We start from the raw sequence: 20,356 nt of genomic DNA, 5'->3' as shown, positions 1-20,356 counted from the left end.
CTATCGATTCATGCAACCATGTGGAGAGACCTCAGAAACATGACGTTGAGTGACAGAAGGCATGAACAGATGACATACTCTATGATTCCATTTCTACGCCACTCTAAAGGAGGTAAAAGTAATCAACACAGCAAAAAGCAAATCAGAGGTGGCCCTTCTTGGGAGTGGGGCAGGGCAAAGGATGGACTATACGGGGGCACAAAGAGCTTTCTGTGGGTGGGAATGTTCCAGATCTTCGTTGTGGTGGTGGCTATGGGTGTTTGTGTTTGTCACGAGTCACTGACCTGTTACGCTTACACACATGCATATCATGCTTCAATAAAGTTGATCTTAAAAAAACAAAACACAGTGAGGAGAGGGACCTTGATAAGACTGTACCGATGTGATTGGACAATGTGATTTAGGCGGCATTCTAAATGTATTCTAGTTTTAGAGTCACATATATTTCTCTCTTTTTAAAAATGTTTATTTGAGAGAGAGGGAGAGACAGAGAGTGTGAGCAGGGGAGGGACAGAGGGAGGGGGAGACACAGAATCTGAAGCCATCAACACAAAGCCCGACTCGGGGCTTGAACTCATAAACCGTGAGATCATGACCTGAGCTGAAGTCGGACGCACAACTGACTGAACCACCCAGGTGCCCCAAGTCAGGTATTTCTTACAGGCATCTACTTCTCCATGTGGAAAAGAGACCTACCGACTAAGCCAAGGTGATTGGCTGGGTTTAAGACCCTTGATACAATTACAGTATTAGCTGTCCTCAGACATGCAGGGGACACCTGGATGCAGTAAGACAGGGGGGCTCAGGCAGAGGAGACGGTGGGCAACGGGGGGCAAGGATACCAACCCAAATAAGAAGGACTGGGCTAGGAGACTTCAATTATTCTGCAGCCGTCCCTGGGGAGAAAAGACACTGGAATATTTTAGATACCCTGGCTTATTAATTTTCTGATGATCTTTATTAAGATAACGGCAGCCAGACTGGCACACTCCTGCCTGTTTTTGCAGTAAGTGATCCTGGGCCTTTTGGGATGTGCGGGAGTGAGAAGGGGAAAAGAGAGGAGGGAGGAGGCCATTGTGGCTCCTGCACTGTTCAGGCTCTGGCTAGCCCGGCACGACCATCCCATTCTTACGGGTCAGCATTGAAAAGCAGCCAGGTTACGGGGCACCCGGGTGGCTCAGTCGGTTAAGCGTCTGACTGTGGTTCAGGTCACGGTCTCATGGGTTGTGAGTTCAAGCCCCGCGTTGGGCTCTGTGCTGACAGCCCAGAGCCCGGAGTCTGCTTCGGATTCTGTGTCTCCTTCTCTCTGCCCCTCCCCTACTCGCGATCTGTCTCTGTCTCAAAAATAAATAAACATTAAAAAAAAATTTTTTTTTAAAAGTAGCCGGGTTACATTTACATCCGTGTCTCCACATCCGTAGGTCACAATCCTTAGTCATATTTAAACAACAAAACAAATCAAGTAAAAATCTAGATGATGGTTTTGTTTTTGGTTTTGTTTTTTTAAGACGATGCATTTACGGACAATTCTTACTTTCCACAGGTGAGGAGCCTGTGCTATGCATCACCCACCTCCAATGATAGCCGAGTTTCTGTTGACTCCATTTCTTATAGCTTGGCCTTGTCCTGGATTATATGGGAAATCAGCACTGGCTGCAGAGGAAGAAATGGAAAAGTCAAGTGTAAGAGTCAAGGATACTAGTAATCCCAAATAACCTGATGTGGATATTTTTTCATACAACTCTTCAGCACTTCCTGTTTCCCCAGAGGAGAGTTCCGTTTCTGACAGGCCCATCTTGCCATCGTTTCCACATGTCTCAGTGCCTCCACCCCTGTTTCGGCTGTTCTGTCTGACATGAGACCCAGAGAAGCACGATCAGTCTTTTGGAGGAATATTAGAGAATCTTAGAGCTACCTGCTTCAGTTCCACTGACACGCAAGCTGATGGATTAGAATGTTTTTTTTCTCACCTTTGGCTGAAATCTGCCTCAGCTACTATTTTCTATCTACATTGGCTATTTCTGTAGAGCCTTTTATACCTTTAGTTTAAAAAGGAATCATGTCTTTAAGTGAACATTTTGCATGACTCTAATAAAACACAGGACATGTCAGGAATGTGTAAGCGGGTAACATTTCATAACAGTTGAGAATAATATACGCTGCCTAATAAAGTTTCCATTTCTTTCCCTGTTATAAAAAAAAACCCAGAACCGGTTATATTACAGCTAGGTGTTTCTCTAGGATAAATTTCAAGTACGCAAAAGACAAACGGATCCTGAAGTCTTTCTAGAGGTCGGCAGAGTATCTGTTACCATCCATACGAGGTAATGTAACCTCAAAAACAATTTCATATTCGTTGGGCCTCTGTTTTAGATGTTCAGGTTTAAGGCAAATACTCCAACGGAAGTAGCTTCCTCCTTCAGCAGATCACCTTAGTCTAGAGCCATGGTTACTGGATGGCATCAGTTAGGTATTTAAAAAATGTTTGAACGAGTTATTTTGCATAATTAAATGTGCGCACACGGAGGAAAGAGGTCTGTGTTAGGGTTCAAGGAGGATCTCACTACGGACTCGGGTTTCGTAAGGCTCCTCCTTTAGCTCTCTGCTCTGAAGGATCCCCAGGAGAATGATGAAAAGTAGGTAGAGCCCTTCTTTTCCTTTTCCCCAGGAAATAGGGCTACCAGAGAGATTTCAGATCCTACCAGCAAATGCTACTTCAGCTTTTCTCTGACTTGATATTGTTACTTAAGACCAGAAAAATGATCTGTTCCTGGATCGATCATATTCCAAATCAGCTCGGCCACCAGTGCCAGTCAAGCCTGTCGATTTGATTAAAATGCAGACGCTAAGAAAGACACAAATGAAAGAACTTAACTCTGAGTCCTGGGGACTTTTCTTTCTTTAAAAAAAATATTTTTTAAAAATGTTTATTTACTCTTGAGAGGAAGAGAGAGACAGAGGCATGAGCAGGTGAGGGGCACAGAGAGAGAGAGACACAGAATCCGAAGCAGGTTCCAGGTTCTGAGCTGTCAGCACAGAGCCCGACTCGGGGCTCGAACTCACGAACCGTGAGATCATGACCTGAGCGGAAGTCGGACGCTTAACTGACTGAGCCACCCAGGCACCCCTATTGTGTGCTTATTTTAACTGGTCCAATCCCATGTCTAGGGAGAGAGGGAAAGACAGAGCCAACATGAAGTATACTGTAGTCAGTGACGTTCCCCATGCCCTTTAGGACTTTCTGGTGTGGGCAGCATGGACGGATATTCAAAATTCCAAGTGTCGGCCCAAGGATGCAATGACCTTGCATTTGTAGGCTCATCATCCGATGTTAAGGGTGATCAGAAAATCATCCCGTGTGAATAAAAATGGTTTCCAAATAATATTTCTGGAAACCTTGGGTTTCTTCTTTAAACCTGAGTGTTCCCTTCAGAGAAGGATTATTTGTAGATGTGACAAATGAATGTATTCAGCCATTCAACAGATCTTTCCAGAACATCGACTATGTGTCAGGCACCATTCTAGGTGCTGGGGATCCACAGTGAACAATAAAAAAGATGAAAATTGTTACTTATGAGGAATTTCTGTGCCTCATTGAAGAGTTTGGTTTACACAGTCAAAACACTAATTTAAAGCATGGATGTGGTTTTAGTTACGACCCTATCTAGTTACAGTAAATTGCCTAAAGCTGCTTTGTAGTTGCCATGTTACAACTCATACACTCATAGGTCACGGTAAGATTTGGTTACTGACATAAACCACCCTTCCGAGACTGAGAGACTGCGAGTTTCTTTCCGAGGATGAAAGTTCATACTGTCACGACTCATCTTTGACCTAGTTTACAGGCCTTCTGACAACGTTAATTACCCTTCTCTGGACACTATTTAGTCCATATCTTCCTAGAAAGCCATCAAGCTTGTTGAGTGGCCCAGATGGGATTGGAAACCAGGCAAGGTTAATTCCTAAGCCATTCATTCCCATCCTGCCTTTTGAGGGCTGATGAGGCAGCCAGGTGGGGAAGTCCCAGCATCCAGACAGTTCCGCTTGGGCAGGGCCTGTGGGAGGAGGAGCCTTTTTAGGGGATGAGGGAGAGAAATCTGTTTTGTCTTGGAGGTACTGAGCCTGAGGTGCCTCTGGGACACCCAAATGGAGACGTCTACTGGACGTTTGGTATCTTATGAGTGGCTCATATTTTTCATCTCCCTCTGAGAAACACAGCCATCTCCTCACCACTTTTAAGTAACATGAACCTTCAAAATATATGAAGTACGGAGACAAAAACAATGACAGTGGCAATTTTGTGATTATTCTATTATGTGAGAGTCGTGACTCTATGAAGCTGTTTGCTTCTCTGCTTCAGGTAATGCCGATGGGAGAACACATCACGCTTTCTCTCTGCTCCAAAACCGACTGTACGGCTTTGCATCCTTGGCCACAAAACCGCAGAAAAACACAGATATTTAGAGACGTGCATACGCCCCTCTCTCTGGATCCCTTGAAGTTATTGACATAACCAGTAGTGGAAGGTGTGGGTGTGACCTGAGATGACCCAAGAAGAACAGGAACAGCTAGAAGAGAACATGGAAATTTATCCCAGGATCGCCTTTCGTACAAAATCCGAAATCCTTTGTAGGGGGAGGAAGGCCTCCTTCGAGCTGAATTTCTCTCCTGCTCCTTCTCTGCCGGGGCCACTTTTCCAACTTGACATTCTAGGCACACAGACTCCTGATGCTTCCTGGTCGACACGTTCTGGCTCATCCCTCCGCCCCCCTCACCTCTGCCCTGCCTTTCCTCTCTCTGTCCATCAAATCTTACCTGTTTCCTAGAACTATCCTTAGCCACCTCGGTTACATGTCTGGCCCTCTTGTCAAGGTCGATCGGTCTGAATTCTTGTCACTCCCTACACACTCCCTACAGCCATGCTCTTAAAGGCATGCTCAGTTATGTTCACGGTCCCAATGACAAACAGTGCTGACAGGCAGCTATGGCTAATGAGACGTTCGTTAAAATGAAATCAGTCCAGGGGTGCCTGGGTGGCTCCGTCGGTTAAGCGTCTGACTTCGGCTCAGGGCATGATCTTGGGGTCTGTGAGTTTGAGCCCCATGTCCGGTTCTGTGCTGACAGCTCAGAGCCTGGAGCCTGTAAATATAGAAAAGCTACTAATGATTCCTGTGTCCACTGGTCTTTGGTTATTATCAGAAAACAGCCAGTGGGAAAAACCCTGAGGTACAACTGAAGTCCTCACGAAATTCAAGGGCACGGTTCTGTTTCTCGCATAAGAATCCCTGTTTTCATGGCTTCATTTATAACTTAAGTCTGGTTGTCCTAATGCACGTGAGTCCTTACTCCCTTGAGGCATATCCATTTTGTCCTGGCCAAGCAGACCAAGCGCTATTTTGACAGATATATTTGAAATGATTTCACTGTAACCGTCCTCCCCCCCCCCCCCCCCCCCGGGGTACCAACATCCTCTGGGAAATGCACGTATGAAAACTTGGAAACCAAGAGACGTAAGTAAGACATAGGACAAAGCTCATCCCCGACACAGACTCCATTCTGTTCCATCTCATCCCCCGTCTGCTGGGAGAGCAGAGCAATTTTAGGGGTGCTGCAGAATCAAGGAACCTATATTTTGGGAAATGGCATGAATAGGTCCCAACAGGCTGGCTGGCACAGTTGTGAGAGGATGCGACTCTTGATTTCGGGGTCATGACTTGGAGCCCCATGTTGTGGGTGGAGCCTACTTAAACACACACACACACACACACACACACACACACAAAACCAGACTCTAGATATTAACAGTCTCAAGACCAGACCTGCGTCAAATAGGCAAAGACTATACTCAATATACGTTTCTCCTGGGTCTCCAAGCGATAGAACATGATGATGACTATCGAAGCATGGTGCTATGTCAGCTCTGATTTAGGGTCTCATAGGAGCATGTGCATTTCTGTTTATTTCCCTTGTGTACGTCCTCTTGTCTGTCTGGCCATCCCCATTACACTGGCCACACACAGACCGTGTCTCCTTTGCACACCTAGAGGTTGGCGCTCCTCCCTTTCTCCACCCGGCGTAGCGCAGGCAGACCGTGGGCTGGAGGAATCCATGATGAGACATTCTCCACCCACACTCATGCTTGTCCCATTGCCCGGCTGAGGCTTCGGGCTACAGCACACCATTGCCCTCCTTGCCAGAAAGGGAACATATATGACAGGCTCCAAACATACTCAGACATGGGTCCGATTCACCCTCGACACACGGACGCTGTCCCCTTCCACTGTCTTTGCCACTCGAGAAGCCACCTGAGGGCTCAGCACCGGTGTCCTTTCCCTCTTCCTCCTGCCCTACCTTCAGGTTGAAAATCAAGAAGGAAACAACAAACAAACTTTGTAAAAGTGGGCCTGGCGGGGGGCGGGGGGGGGGTTCCCATAATGATACCCATACCGTAGAGCGATCCGTTCTTAGAGCTGGGTGAGTAAAAATACACTTTCCTCCCCCACAAAATAGAAAGGATGAATGTTCTGTCCTTCCCTTTGCTGCGTTCCTGGAAGGATTTGTCAGGAAAGTAAATGACAGGCTAACCAGCACCTCTTATCCTGTGTGCTGTGTGGGGAGAGTGTGGTGCCTCTCCCTGGCAGCTGAGACCCCCGGGGCTCTTGGGGGACGGGGACAAGTTCTGACCCCTGCCGGCCGGGAGGTAAGGGACATCGAGCAACAAGGGCTCCGGGGACCATGCAGGTTGTTTATACGTGACGAACAGGAAAACTCTAAATTCTAGGATTATAAGGTTAGTCATCGTTTGGATGACACTTTCTTCACAGATGAAACTCATTAGGGCCCAGGACAGCAAGGGGTTGGTGGAATCAACCTAGAAGTGTTTTCCTTCCGTGGTGGAGTACAAAATGTAAAGGCAGGTGAAATTCAAATTTCAGGAACAAGGTAATTAGGGACTAATAATAATAGCCCTTCCTACAAGTCAGGCACTGCTCTTTGTTTTTTGTTTTAATTTCTAAAATGTTTATTTTTGAGAGAGACAGAGCGAGTAGGGGAGGGGTGGAGAGAGAGAGAGAGAGAGAGAGAGAGAGAGAGAATCTGAAACAGGCTCCAGGCTCTGAGCTGTCAGCACAGAAGCCTGACGTGGGGCTCGAACTCTGAACAGCAAGATCATAACCTGAGCTGAAGTCGGACACTGACTGACTGAGCCATCCAGGCACTGCAAGCCAGGCACTGTTTTAAGTCCTTTACGTCCATTTCAGCCTCATGTGAACCCCGACAGGTTGACAATATTCATCCCATTTTGGAAGGTTCTGGAAGGCCAAAAGCTGGTCTGAGGTCCCATAACCAGTAAGTGGTAGAGCCAGAGTTTGAACCCAGGAAACTGGCTCCAGAGACGACTTGCAAAAACACTAGGCTGAACTGTTTCTGATGTGAAAGCAAACTTGGTAAGAGCAGGCCCAGGGGACACGGCTCCCCATCATTGCACACAGTCTACACCGGCTCTATCAAATCATCAACACAACTGCATGCTCTCAAGGCAACGAAGGCTCAGTTATTCTCCCCGTGGTTGGCGGCCCACCTTGGACCCAGATAGGAGTCCCTCACTGACCCAAACAGCGCAGAGAGAAGGCTTATTACCACCATGGAAACACTTGTGAAATCATGAAATCAGGAACCGTGCTAACTGTGCCTTAAACCGTCACTGTTAGAACATATATATATTTTTTTTTAATCACATTTAGGGAATGTGAAAAATAGAAGACGTTTCTGGGCGGGTGCTTAAGTACAAATAAATGATTTAAAAAACAGTTGCAAGAACAGAATATTAAAAAGAGATTTGAATTCTTTAGCCACCAATTTCTTGCCTGCCCCATTGAGCAGGCAGGGAGAGGACAGAATAATAAAGCTTTTCTTCTTCTTCTTCTTCTTCTTTTTTTTTTAGTACACAAGATAAATGAGGTAGTTGTAGTTCTTATTTACTAAGTTTCAAAATATGTAAAATTGTAGACTTCAGGCTCAGAAACCAATGGCAAATAAAACACACATTTAAATGCATACAAAAGTAAATCGAGATTATCTAACATAAAACCCCCAAAACCAAAGGCACTAAAAGCTTCAGGTTGTCATCTATCAGGGACAAAAAAATTAGATACTAGCTGACATCTCGTAGAGAAAACATCGCCATGGAAACCACTTGAGCTTCGGCATCTGAAGTGATAATTTGAGATACTCGAACAAAACTGCTATTAGTTATAATTTAATTTAGATTGCAGCATGATTTTTGCAGCGGGGGCTGGGCCAGATGATGTATATGTGCCTTTGTTCTTTCCAACGTCTTTGTTTCATTTCACTGTATTCTCTCTTCCAGTCTGAGCTCGATGGCAGAAAATTATTTTTTTCAAATAATTTGTTCTAGCCATTCACTGCTGACTGGTGTTCTAGAAGCCTATGAAAACAAATGGTGGCCGACTAAGATGCTAAAGATATAAGGGGATGTTGTTTTATTTTCAGAGAGGTGACGGCTGATCACGTTTGCAGGAGGGAGTGACTTCTCCAGGCCAGCAGGATTTTAGCCAGGCAAACAGAATGTGGCACGCATCCCCACGAGCCTGAGTCTTGTATTTACACCTATGCCCTCACCTCGGTTTTTGCAAAAAGCCAGCCAGCCAGAATTCCAAATTCAAATGGGGAGGGGATTACGGATTTTTGGCTTCTGACTTGAGAAATCACACAAGGCTTACATTTCAGTTCTAGTCTCTCTCTTTTTTTTAATGTTTATTTTTGAAAGAGAGAGAAAAAGAGAGGGAGAGAGTGTGTGCGGGGGCAGGGGAGGGGCAGAGAGAGAGGGGGGACAGACGATCCAAAGCAGGCTCCACAGTGACAGCCGCAGGAGGTCGAACTCACAAACTGTGAGATCGTGACCTGAGCCGAAGTCTAAGTTGGGCACTTAACCAACAGAAACCCCCAGGCGCCTCAACATTTCTAGCTTCTTTTTTTTTAAGTTTATTTATTTATTTTGAGAGAGAGAGAGAAGGGGAGGAGCAGAGAGAGAGGGAGACAGAGAATCTGAAGCAGGCTCCGTGCTGTCAGTGCAGAGCTTGATGTGGGGCTCAAACCTATGAACCGTGAGATCGTGACCTGAGCTGAAGTCAGACCCTTAACCGACTGAGCCATGCAGGCACCCCCCCCCAACCCCAACATTTCCAGCTTCTTAAAGGAAAGAGCAAGTGGCAGCTGCCTGCCTGGTTGTCAGAGGTTTGATGAGAAAAAGGTCAATTAGGTAAAAACGAACAGAATACAGGAACTGGTCATCACCTGCTATATATTTGTTTAAAAAGGTTTTTTTTTTTCAAGTTTTTAATTTTGAGAGAAAGAGAGTAAGCGAGCAGGGGAGGGGCAGAGAGAGAGGGAGACACAGAATCGGAAGCAGGTTCCAGGCTCCCAGCTGTCAGCACACAGCCTGATGCGGGGCTCGAACCCACAAACCGTGAGATCGTGACTTGAGCAGAAGTCAGACACTTAATCAAGTGAGCCACCCAGGTGCCCCTGACTGTTTAATGCCAACTTTTACACAAAAGATCTGAATGGGCAATTGATTATATTAGATTCCCTCCTTCCATTTCTTTCTTTCTTTTTTTTTTTTTTAAAGCCAACTCTGAGTTGTCTCAATTGCCTTTTGGGAAGAAAGATTTACGGATAGTCCCAGACCAGGCTGAACACCACGTTCTTTTGTCCGACTGCCCATAATAGGTATTTGAGTTGGAAACAGCTCGTTACTGACACGAGTTCAGTCTTGGTATTCCATGAAATAAACAGGTAAGACGCTGGGCATCCATTTCCACGGTGGGCAAAGGCGTCCTCTCATTTCTCAGGTGGGCAAACTGTTCCTTCTTTCATGTTAGTTACAATCGTTGATGAGTCCGTCATCAGAGCTGTTGCCGGATGATGTCACAGGCCCTGTGGGTCAGAGACGGTGACAGCCGGCTGTCACGGGTTGACTCCCTCAACGTCTCCCTCCCGCAGAGCAGGCTACACCGCACGGAAGTGTTCAGTCTTGCAGCGGGTAGGTGCCCATCACCTAAGTGTGAGCCCTGTGGACTCATTAAAGACACTTCTGTGCATCTTGCTGTGGTTCTCAAGCCGAGCCTTGAAAGTCTAGATCAGGGAGCCCCAGAGCGAGGGCTGGGGAGCCCGGTGGTGTGGCCTTCCCTTCACGATGAAGAGGGTCACGCTCCTGTCTGCGGGGCTCTGCAGTCACCGCGTTCCTCTGCCACAAGGTGTAAATAAATCCGTGCTGGTGTCATCAGGAGTGCAGAAGCCCCAGATCTGGGGGAATATGATTGATTTACTGGAATTGACTCATTTTTTTGAGACAAATCTTGTCTCTTTGCTGCTGGTGCATATATGGGTGGAGGTTGAGAGAAGGCGGCCAGCTCAGGGGGGAAGGCCAGCGGCTACAGAGGAACGTGGTTGTCCAATATTCCGAAGCACCAGAGTGACTGTCACTTGAGGACGTGCTGGGCCACCGTTTACAGATACATTTATCAAGCCTGGTGAACATCCCCGCTACGCAGGGGTCCCAGCTAACACAATTTGTGGTTAACTGTTGGCAAAGTGGTCCCAGTGAGAATTGGTTGTCTGTTCGACAGTGGAAAGAGTCTCAGTTTCCAAGGAGAGGGTGGCTGAGAAAATAAAGACGGCAAGAAGATACCAATCGTAGCGAATGAGCCAAAAATGCATCTTTTAAAGACATTTCCTGCTGTACTTCCTCTCCTCCCTGACAGGTGTTTGAGCTGGCACCATTCAGAAGGCCAACATCTTCAGGAGACCTTGAGGCCATGGTCTCCGGGCTTCTGCTGAGAAACATGTCCACTTGGGGTTACGCACGTCTCAGTAAAGGCTTTGGACTTCCAGAATTTATGGTGAGGAAGCTTGGTGAAAATAGCTTTTTTATCTACCCAAGAGATGAGTTTCCTCATTCGTGAGAACATTGAGGCACATTTCATCATATGAGGAATCAGGCAAGGATGAACGTATCCTTTTACTCCCCCTTTATGGAGATTTCCAGTAGATTCCAAGGCCATAATTTGACTGTGGATAGCTCTTTTGGAAGCAGCTGGATATTCCTGATTTGTTTTTGTCACCATGGTACGTCTTTCAAGGTAGTACAGTGAAAAATCAAATGCACGTTAAAAAACATTTAATCTGCTATAACATCTATATCTTGACTTGTGGGCAATGCTGCCTTCTGTTTTAGGTGATGAATACGGTCCTGCTCTCTGTAGACTGGTCTGTCAATGTCCACTCGGTTTGGGCTTTGTAGGAGGTCGCGTTATAACTGCTGTTTCTTTTCTTTTCTTTTCTTTTCTTTTCTTTTCTTTTCTTTTCTTTTCTCTTCTTTTCTTTTCCCTTCCTTCCTTCCTTCCTTCCTTTCATGTTTATTTATTTATTTTGTGTGTGTGTGAGAGAGAGTGCAAATAGGGAAGGGGGGAAGGGGAAGGGGAGGGAGAGAGAAAGAGGGAGAGAGGGAGAGAGAGACAGGGGGAGAGAGAGGGAGAGGGAGAGAGGGAGAAAGAGAGAGAGAATCCCAAGTAGGCTCCGCTCCCAGCAAAGAGCCTGACACGGAGCTAGATCCCACGACTTTGGGATCATGACCTGAGCCGAAATCAAGAGTCAGATAAACTTAACTGCCTGGGCCACCCAGGTGCCCCACTGCTATTTCCTCAAAATGTAAAATTAACCCTTTTTATCCCTAAGAGTTCAGAAACCAGTGTCTAGGTGGGAGTGTATCTCAGACCACAGCGGCATTCGCCCAGATCACAGCCTGCTGATGGGGTTCTGGCTCCACTGTGTGGTCTATTCGAAGCGGTGGGGGGTGAGCAGACAGAAAGTACTTTTAAAAATTAATTCTGCACACATTTTAAGTCTTTTATCAATGCCCAGCTGGGCTCTTGCTTTTGAAATACTCTTTTCGGCTGTGTTAGCACAAGTGAACGTTTCTAATTCCAATCCCAAGACAATGGCTTTTCTTCCAAGAAGGCTGACCTCGTAAAACTGAATATACAACTCTCAAGCTAGAGATGTCTGCTGTCTTTTGAGCTGTTCTCTTCTTGAATTAACCTTGGATCTCAGAAGACAACCATCTTTGCTTGTTGGCAGGTGGAATGACTAAGGATCATCAAAAAAGAACCCTGTAAAACCAATGAAAGCTTCCCGGTGTTTTCCACAAATAGATTCCTCCCCAGCGCTGGCTCACATCATTACCAGGATGGGATAAACTTCCAGCACCAGCCATGTGGCTCTAACACAGTTCTTTTGGGTCAACAGAGTGTGAAAAAATACTTAATTGGCTCTAGCAGTCTTCGGTATGATTTCTTCCACATCGAAAAAGAGAAAGCGGGGGAAAAAAAAAGAAAAAGAAAAAGGAAGGTGTATTTTGTAGCGGGGATTTCGCCTCTAGGGACACAGTTATTATTTCAGACTCCTGCATTATATTTAAGAGATGTCAGAAGGGAGGAACACAACTCTGAATAGGGACTGAAATTCTTTTACGTTTAAAGTTTCTATTGAGAGGAAGGAAAAATGGGGTATACCTGAATTTGAGACCCGATCATGCTATTCTCTGTATAGTTTTGGGCGAGGTGCTGTAAACACTGGGGCCACTGGCTCAGTCCTGACTGCACATGAGGAATCTCTCAGGGATGGGGAACAGGCATCGGGAGTTTTAAAAAACTGCCCCGGTGATGCTAATGTGCAGCCAGAGCTGAGTTGCAGCCACTGAGGTGTTTGTTCATTGACAGAATGAATGCATTAATTTTGTGAGTCGATTTCCTTATATATATATTTTTTTAATGTTTATTTATTTTGAGAGAGAGAGAGAGAGAGAGAGAGAGAGAACGTGTGTGCCCATGCGTGCACGTGCAGGGGAAAGGCAGAGAGAGAGGGAGAGGGAGAATCCCAAGCAGTTTCCACACCGTCAGCAAAGAGCCTGAGGCGGGGCTTGAACTCACAGACCCCAAGATCATGACCGGAGCTGAAATCAAGAGTCAGACGCTTAACCGATCGAGCCACCCAGGGGCCCTGGTTTTTCTTATCTTTACGAAAATGTGGCTAATACCGTCCACACATACCACATAGGGCCGCTGTGAGGATAGAACAAAACCAGACACTGAAGCGTTAAAGTCGCTCACAAATCGAAGCCATCATTTCTGTCTTTATCCTTTCCAGTCTTCTAAAAGTTAAAATTCCCAAGTAATTTCTCGAAAATCGCTTTTAGCCTTTCTAAGCGGGAAATTTCAGAGCAACCCGTGTCCATCCCTAGGTTGAAAATAATTGCAACCACATTCATCTGGATTTTTATGCACATTTTAACGTAAAGTTGATTTTACTTTCTTCCCCGAAGCCTTCCGGGGTTACTCTCTGGAGGAAACTGAGCCGCAGAATCGAGAATCCCCCTGGGTCTTTAGACATTTCTGAGTAGTCTGTGCAGAGCCTGGGGAATCCACCAAAGATCTCTCCAAATGAGCGAAACGACTTGTCGCCTGTTTGTTGGCTGTGTTTAGAGGGACTTTCCCCTGAAGAGCGGATGGCATTGGGTCACTTTATCTGGATAACGTTTCTGTGACTTTCCAAATCAGAGGCAAGGACACAAGGCCCCCGATTTGCCAGCAAAGGTAGAATTAGCATTTCCCGGGGGGGGGTGGGGGCGACTGGCAGGGATTCCCTCGGGAGGATTCACACCCAGGGATTCTGACAAAATAGTCTTTCTGAGTGACAGAGTCAGTAAAGGAAGCGATGCTGGATTCATGTGGAAGATGCTGAGCTCCCCTGAACGCCTCCAAGGGATCTGCATGGATGTTCAAAGACACAGCACAGCAGGAGGAGGCTTCAGACGGGTGGCTCGTGGAACCAAGGTCAGACTCAGACATCCCCGGACCACACAGAAGTCAAACCTGCTTCACTTCTGTGGGCGTCTCGTAACATTGCTCCGACACGAGAATGAGGCAAAAATGGAGAGCGGGAACCATTGGAGTCTGTGGTTCTGTGGTCCACGGAGCAGTCACCATAGCAATGTGTTGGGTATTCCTCTGCCCTTCCTGGCCCTGAGTGAGGACAGCCAGGGACAGATCTGGGAGAGGTGGGGCTCCAAGGACGGGGCCAGGTGTGATGGGGTCAGGGCGGGGGGCGGGGGTGGTGCGTGCAGAGCACAGAGAACAACAGAATCCTAACCTTCTTGGCTTTCAAATCTGTTGCGAGGGACAAGGGGTAAGGAAGACAGCAAGAGAGGCGGGGGAAAACCAGACTGAAAGAAGTCCCCGTGAGGCAGGAAAGAAGGGCCTTACACGTTGTCCCAAAGCTGGAGGTTTGAGCCCCTTCGGATTTTTCCCCAGTGGAGTTCTAGAAAGTTAGAGAGTCCCGGTTAGGAAAGAATGGAAGCTTTGGGGGAAGGCAGCCCTCTGCCCCTGTCAGGCGTGGGAGCCACTAGGAAGTAGCAGGTGTGAGGAGGGGACGGTGTGCAGGGGTGAGGCTGAAAGGGGGTAGCACCCTGCTGCCCGCACCTGAGCCACCTACGTCCCTCATCTCTTCACCACGGCCCCCACGGCTTTGCAAAGCACAAGCCCGCCAGCTCTGTTCTTGCAGTGACTTGGAAAGGCTGTGTGGGCTCTCGAGGCTTCTCAGGTGCCTTGGTTTAAAGTATTCATGCCAAGACACTGCGTCTGGAATCTGCCATCTGGGAGGTGCGGTCAAGAGTGAGCCTTGGGCTTGGACCTTAGATTTGTTAACTTTGGTTCACATTTCTCTGTGAGAAGATATCATACACACGCCAGTGATGAAAATGAGATCATTGAACATTCAAATCACAAAGTTAAAGAGCATGGATATATATTCAAAGAAGTCAAGATAAAAGCATCTGGGAAAAGAAAATAGAAACATGATAGAATAAATAAATCCAGAGCTGGTTCTTTGAGAAAAAAAAAAAAAGTCAGATACTCTAAGAAGAAAAGGGGAAAATCCTAAACCTAGTAGATATTTGACTAAGAAAGTTTCTAGAGAATGGATATTAATTATAAAAACTTATTTTGTTCCACTCTATGGAAATGAATTTGAAAACCTAGATTAAAAGCACACATTTCTGGAAGAATACAATATAACAAATTATTATAGATGAGAAAACAAATCTAATGAAACCAATTATCATAAAGGAAATTGGGGGTTGTCAAAGAGGTATGCCCACTAAAAAACAAACAAGAACAAGCCAGTAGGCTCCATTGGTTTTATGGGTTAAGTCTATTAAAATTTTTTTTTAACGTTTATTCATTTTTGAGAGAGAGACAGAGCGTTAGCAGGGGAGGGGCAGAGAGAGAGGGAGACAGAATCTGAAGCAGGCTCCAGGCTCCGAGCTGTCAGCACAGAGCCCGACGCGGGGCTAGAACTCACGAACCGTGAGATCATGACCTGAGCCGAACACTTAACCAACTGAGCCACCCAGGCGCCCCGGGAGTGAGTCTATTAAACTTACAAGGTACAGGGGATGCTCCAAGGCTATTTATATCCTTGCCACAGACAGTGAGGTCCTTGGACCCAAAGCATCGGCATCACCTGGGGGCTTGTCAGAAAAGCAGGCTCTCAAACCCATCTCTGCCCAACTCAACCTTACTCATCAATTTCCCCAGGGGATTCTTAGTTCAATTTAAGTTTGGATGACACTTGTTTGTTACTCTGTGAGTTGGAGGGTGATGGACAAACCCAGTATGGTGTGGCTAGGGATCACAAGACTGAAATCTGATGTCGCCAAGGCTGAGTTCTTGTCGGGAAGCTCTAAAGAAACGTTTGTTTCCAAGCTCGTTCTTGTTGTTGGTAGAACTCAGCCTTTGTGGTTGCAGCAGGGAGGTCCAGGTTTTCTTTCTGGTCAGTGTGAGACTGCTCTCCTAGAGGCCTCCCACATTTCTTGCAGGATGGCTCCTTTTTATGAAGCTGGCATAAGTGTATAAAACCCATATATGCACCCCCCTCCCCCAGCCAAAAAGTAAAAGGATGCTATAAACATATTTCAGCCAAGAATTATTAACGTCAAAAACAAACAAAAACCAAACTACTAACCTAAACGAAGTGTGAGTAAAATTACTTTAGTTATACCTTGAGTCAACGCCTCTCCATGACTGAATGTGGTTAATGCTAGGAATGAACGCTCGGTTCACGATTTGGAGATCTATTGCTATAATTCACCCCATTACTTTATCCAAGAACATGATCGTGCCCATAGATGTTGAAATGGCATTAGATACCATTCAACACCCAACTCTGCTAAGACTTACCCAAGCAAGAATCCTTAAAATGTGAATACGTGTATGGTAGGTTACACATCAGGTAGAATTCTAAGATGGCCCTTGTTGTACACATACCTCGTCTCGCTTATATTTAATCAAACATTCATCTGGGTGCTGCTGTGAAGAATTTTGCTGATGTAATTTGGTGCCAAAGTAACTCACCTTAAGACGAGGTTTTTTCTGTGTTTGTTTTTGTTTTTGATTGCTTTTGGGTTTTGTGCCTCGACAAAAAAGGGAAACAACTGAGAAGTTTATCAGGAAATGTTTTAAAGTTATATCTACATGAATATTGAATAACGGGGAGGGAAGACAATAAATGGAAAGACATTTGCTTGCTGGGCAGGGAAATATTATTTGCATAGGTGTCAATTATCCTGCAATTACTTTACACATACAATTCAATCTCAATCAAATTCTAGAGAATTCCAACGAAATGACAGGAATTCTAACATCACGTGGGAAGCGTCAGTGTGTAAGGATAGGAAAATTTTGAAAAAAGCATGAAAAGGAAACCAACCTTATGAAATACCAACTACTGGTATAAAAGCTGAATCATTATCACCGCTTGCTCCCATCTCATGAAGAGTCAGATCAACGCGATCGATCAGGGAGTCCAGACACCTGGGTGGTTCGGTCGGTTAAGCGTCTGACTCTTGATTTCGGCTCAGGCCATGATCTCACAGTTTGTGAGTTCGAGCCTCTTGTTGGGCTCTGTGCTGACAGTGCGGAGCCTGCCTGGGATTCTCTCTCTCCCTCTCTCCCTGCCCTTCCCCCGCCTGCAAGCTCTTTCTCTCTCTCTCAAAATAAATAAACTTAAAAGACTAAAAATAAAAAGGGCAATTGTGACTATGATAAAGGCAGGGGAGAGGACGGGAGCTCACCCACAGTGCCAGAACAACTGGCTGGCCAGCTGGAAAAAAATAAAGTGGGATTCCTACCTTCCTCCTTCCATCCAAATAAATTCTAGGCGGATTAAATGTGTAAATCTTACAAATAAAACAAAGCCATTAGAAAAATATGTGAAATAATTAAAATAATTTCTGAATGGAGGGGGCACGACATAAAACCCAAACGCCATGAAACACTGTGTATTTCATCCTCTAAAATTTAAAAATGTTTACATGGAAAGAAACCCTCATACATTCAAAAACTAGAGATCACACTAGGAAATCATTCAACCATGTCGTAAAATACTAATTTACTCAACACATAAAGGATTCTTGTAAGCCAAGTAGGAAATGACCAGCAAGCAAAGAGGAAAGGATATAAATATGTAAATAATTCTTTGGTCAAAGAATGGAAACAGGCCACAGCAAAATAACTACGAGTGACTCGTTAACGTATGCAAAGAGACTTAATCTCTCTCGTGATTAATGAAACCCAAATTAAAACAATTAAAATTCTTTTTTTTTTTTCAAATAAGATAGAGCAAAATTCAAAAGAGCATTCCGATGTCCTGGGTTGGTGAGGGTGTGGGGAAGGAAACACCCATATCTGACTGGATTGGAGGTCCTGTACTTGTGGAGGGTGATATAGAACAGCTACCAAAATTAAAAATGCATTCCCCCAACCCAGTGAAATCATGTGTAGAAAGCTGTTCATTATGGAAACAGAAGTTGGGAACAACGTCAATGACCCTGTGACTGCAAATCGGTAACTCTGATGTTGTACGTGACTTAGGCTTACATAAATACGCCGGGGGCTTCTACAGCAAAGGACAATTTGGACCCTTTGCAGGAAGAGCACGCATTTAAAAAGGGGGTGATAATTATTCCCTGCACTTGAATAAACGTGTACTGTTTTGGTCACCGAAGGATACAAAACCCACAAAATGTAATAAAAAAGATTAGGTATCAGAGATTAAATGCATTAATCATGCAATCTTAGCGTAAGGATGAAAACAGGGATCTGCTCGGAAATGATTACGATGTAATTATAAGAGCTGGAACAATTATTTTAAGTGCTTGCAGGTGGTACAGAAAACCAACTACCAGCTTGTAATTATGGAGGAAACCAAATAGATGCAGCTTTATTTTTTTTTAACATTTATCCATTTTTGAGAGTGAGAGAGACAGAGCAGGAGTGTGGGAGGGGCAGAGAGAGAGGGAGACCCAGAATCCGAAGCAGGCTCCAGGCTCTGAGCTGTCAGCACAGAGCCCGACGCGGGGCTCGAACTCACGGACCGTGAGATCATGACCTAAGCCGAAGTCAGACGCTTAACCGACTGAGCCACCCAGGCGCCCTGATAGAGGCAGCTTTAAAATGTTCGCTACATCCATACTCCTTTGCCCATGAAGATACAAAAATATTTTATCTTCAGACGGTGGAAAGGAAATTTGGAATATAGACAAGAAACCGAGTCATTATAACTCGTGGCAGTAGAGGCGGGGGCGCCTTTAGAAATCACCTTGCTCTTTCCAGTGCTAAAATACCTTTGAGGGTTGCAACCTCAGACTTCCTGGCCAGTGCCTGGGGAGCCGTATTCTGGGATCTGACAGGCAAGGAGCTGCTATACTGAGCCACCGCAAGGACATTAACCAACCGACTGAGCCACCCAGGCCCCTCTAAGTTAATATTTTACAAAAGAGCCCACGTTGTGGCCTTTGGTCCTGATGTATTTTGTATCCAATGTCGTGAATGGGATAAAACTCCCCAACACTTCAGATGCACGCATCATGAAACAGCTCGACGCGCAGTTTGGAGTCATTACTTAGCGCGGAAATTTATGGCATCAGACTCCTGGATTTGTTTTTTTCTGGTGTTTGTTTTGTTTTTGTAGTTTGCAGAATGCGCACTGCCATCTGCAGTTGTCTTTCTGCTGGCAAATCCGTGCCATTTTAAGGAAATGAGATTCTGCAAATGTGACAAAGAGAAAAAACCGAGCCCGTAATTCTGAGAGGTGAATCACAGCAATTTTCTGGTGCTCTGTGACCTTTAAATAAATTGCAGCCCAGAGCTAGGGTTTGTTTTTTCTACCTTGCAACCACCGTTCTAAAAAAATATTCTAACAACCATAATGATGTGCTTTAGAAACAGACTATACCTGTTCTCGGCGGGGGGGGGGGGGGGGGGGGGGGGGGGGGGGAACTGGGCAGGAAAAAGATCGAGTGGATGCTTCTGATACAGAATCGGTTTAAATAAAATCAACATCATTTTGTTTGCTATCCTCCTCTTTAAAAACTACACTCGACCAGCCCCATACTAGGCCCTTGTGTTTGTGACGGTGCTGTTATAACTGTCCAGTGTTTTCCAGAAAATTCCAATCACGTGGAAACCAGCTTCACCTTTTTGTTTTTGCCAAATCCGTGTAAAACCTATTATTTATTCGCTTATTTTCACTAAATTGACCCCATTTCTTTTTTTAATGTTTATTCATTTCTTTCTTTCTTTTTTTTTTTTTTTGAGAGAGAGGGAGACACAGAATCTGAAGCAGGCTCCAGGCTCTGAGCTGCCAGCAGAGAGCCCGACGTGGGGCTTGAACTCACGAACCATGAGGTCATGACCTGAGCCGAAGTTGGACACTTCGAATGAGCCACTGAGATGCCCCAAAATATACCCAATTTCTTAGATGAGTAAATGTACTGATTACACTTTATATCCCTACCAAGTAATTCCATTGCCTGTCAAGCCTGTTCTTTTTTTATTAGCAAGGGTGGCAGGCCTAGAGCTACACGGAGACTTTCTCTTGGACGAGATTAGAAGGCCTGAAAGAGAAGTGAACAGGAAACAACACTATGTTGTATAACGCCTTGTCTCTTTTCTTCCCGTAAGGATCTAGCGACCCCCTATCGAGGCCCCCAGGTTGCACTACTCCAGGAGCCATACACTGCAATGCAAATGGCATCCCTTAGAGTTTTGCAGTGCACAGCCTGACCAACCATAAACGTCCCTCACTTAGGAAAACAGTGACAGAGCCCCAAAAGGCTTTACAGAGGGAATGGATAGCTTAGCGTGTCATGGAAGAGAAAAAGGATCGTATTGCATTAAGCCAGCATCCCTTGGAACACATTTGCTGGGTCTGTCATTTG

At 45.5% G+C, this 20,356-nt stretch overlaps 1 protein-coding gene across 1 annotated transcript in view; it reads right to left on the bottom strand.

Moving 5' to 3' along the window:
• The window catches only part of CNTNAP2 (contactin associated protein 2), a 1,963,583-nt gene that overhangs the window by 7,757 nt on the left and 1,935,470 nt on the right, over positions 1 to 20,356 (bottom strand). Inside the window, exon 23 of the mRNA XM_049643059.1 lies at positions 1,573 to 1,653. Within this exon, the coding sequence (XP_049499016.1) occupies positions 1,573 to 1,653 (81 nt within the window). The remainder of the gene's footprint in view (positions 1 to 1,572; positions 1,654 to 20,356) is intronic.

This window comes from Panthera uncia, chromosome A2, assembly GCF_023721935.1.
Source record: "Panthera uncia isolate 11264 chromosome A2, Puncia_PCG_1.0, whole genome shotgun sequence".
Lineage (NCBI taxonomy): Eukaryota > Metazoa > Chordata > Mammalia > Carnivora > Felidae > Panthera > Panthera uncia.
This window is presented reverse-complemented; position numbering and strand designations above follow the sequence as displayed.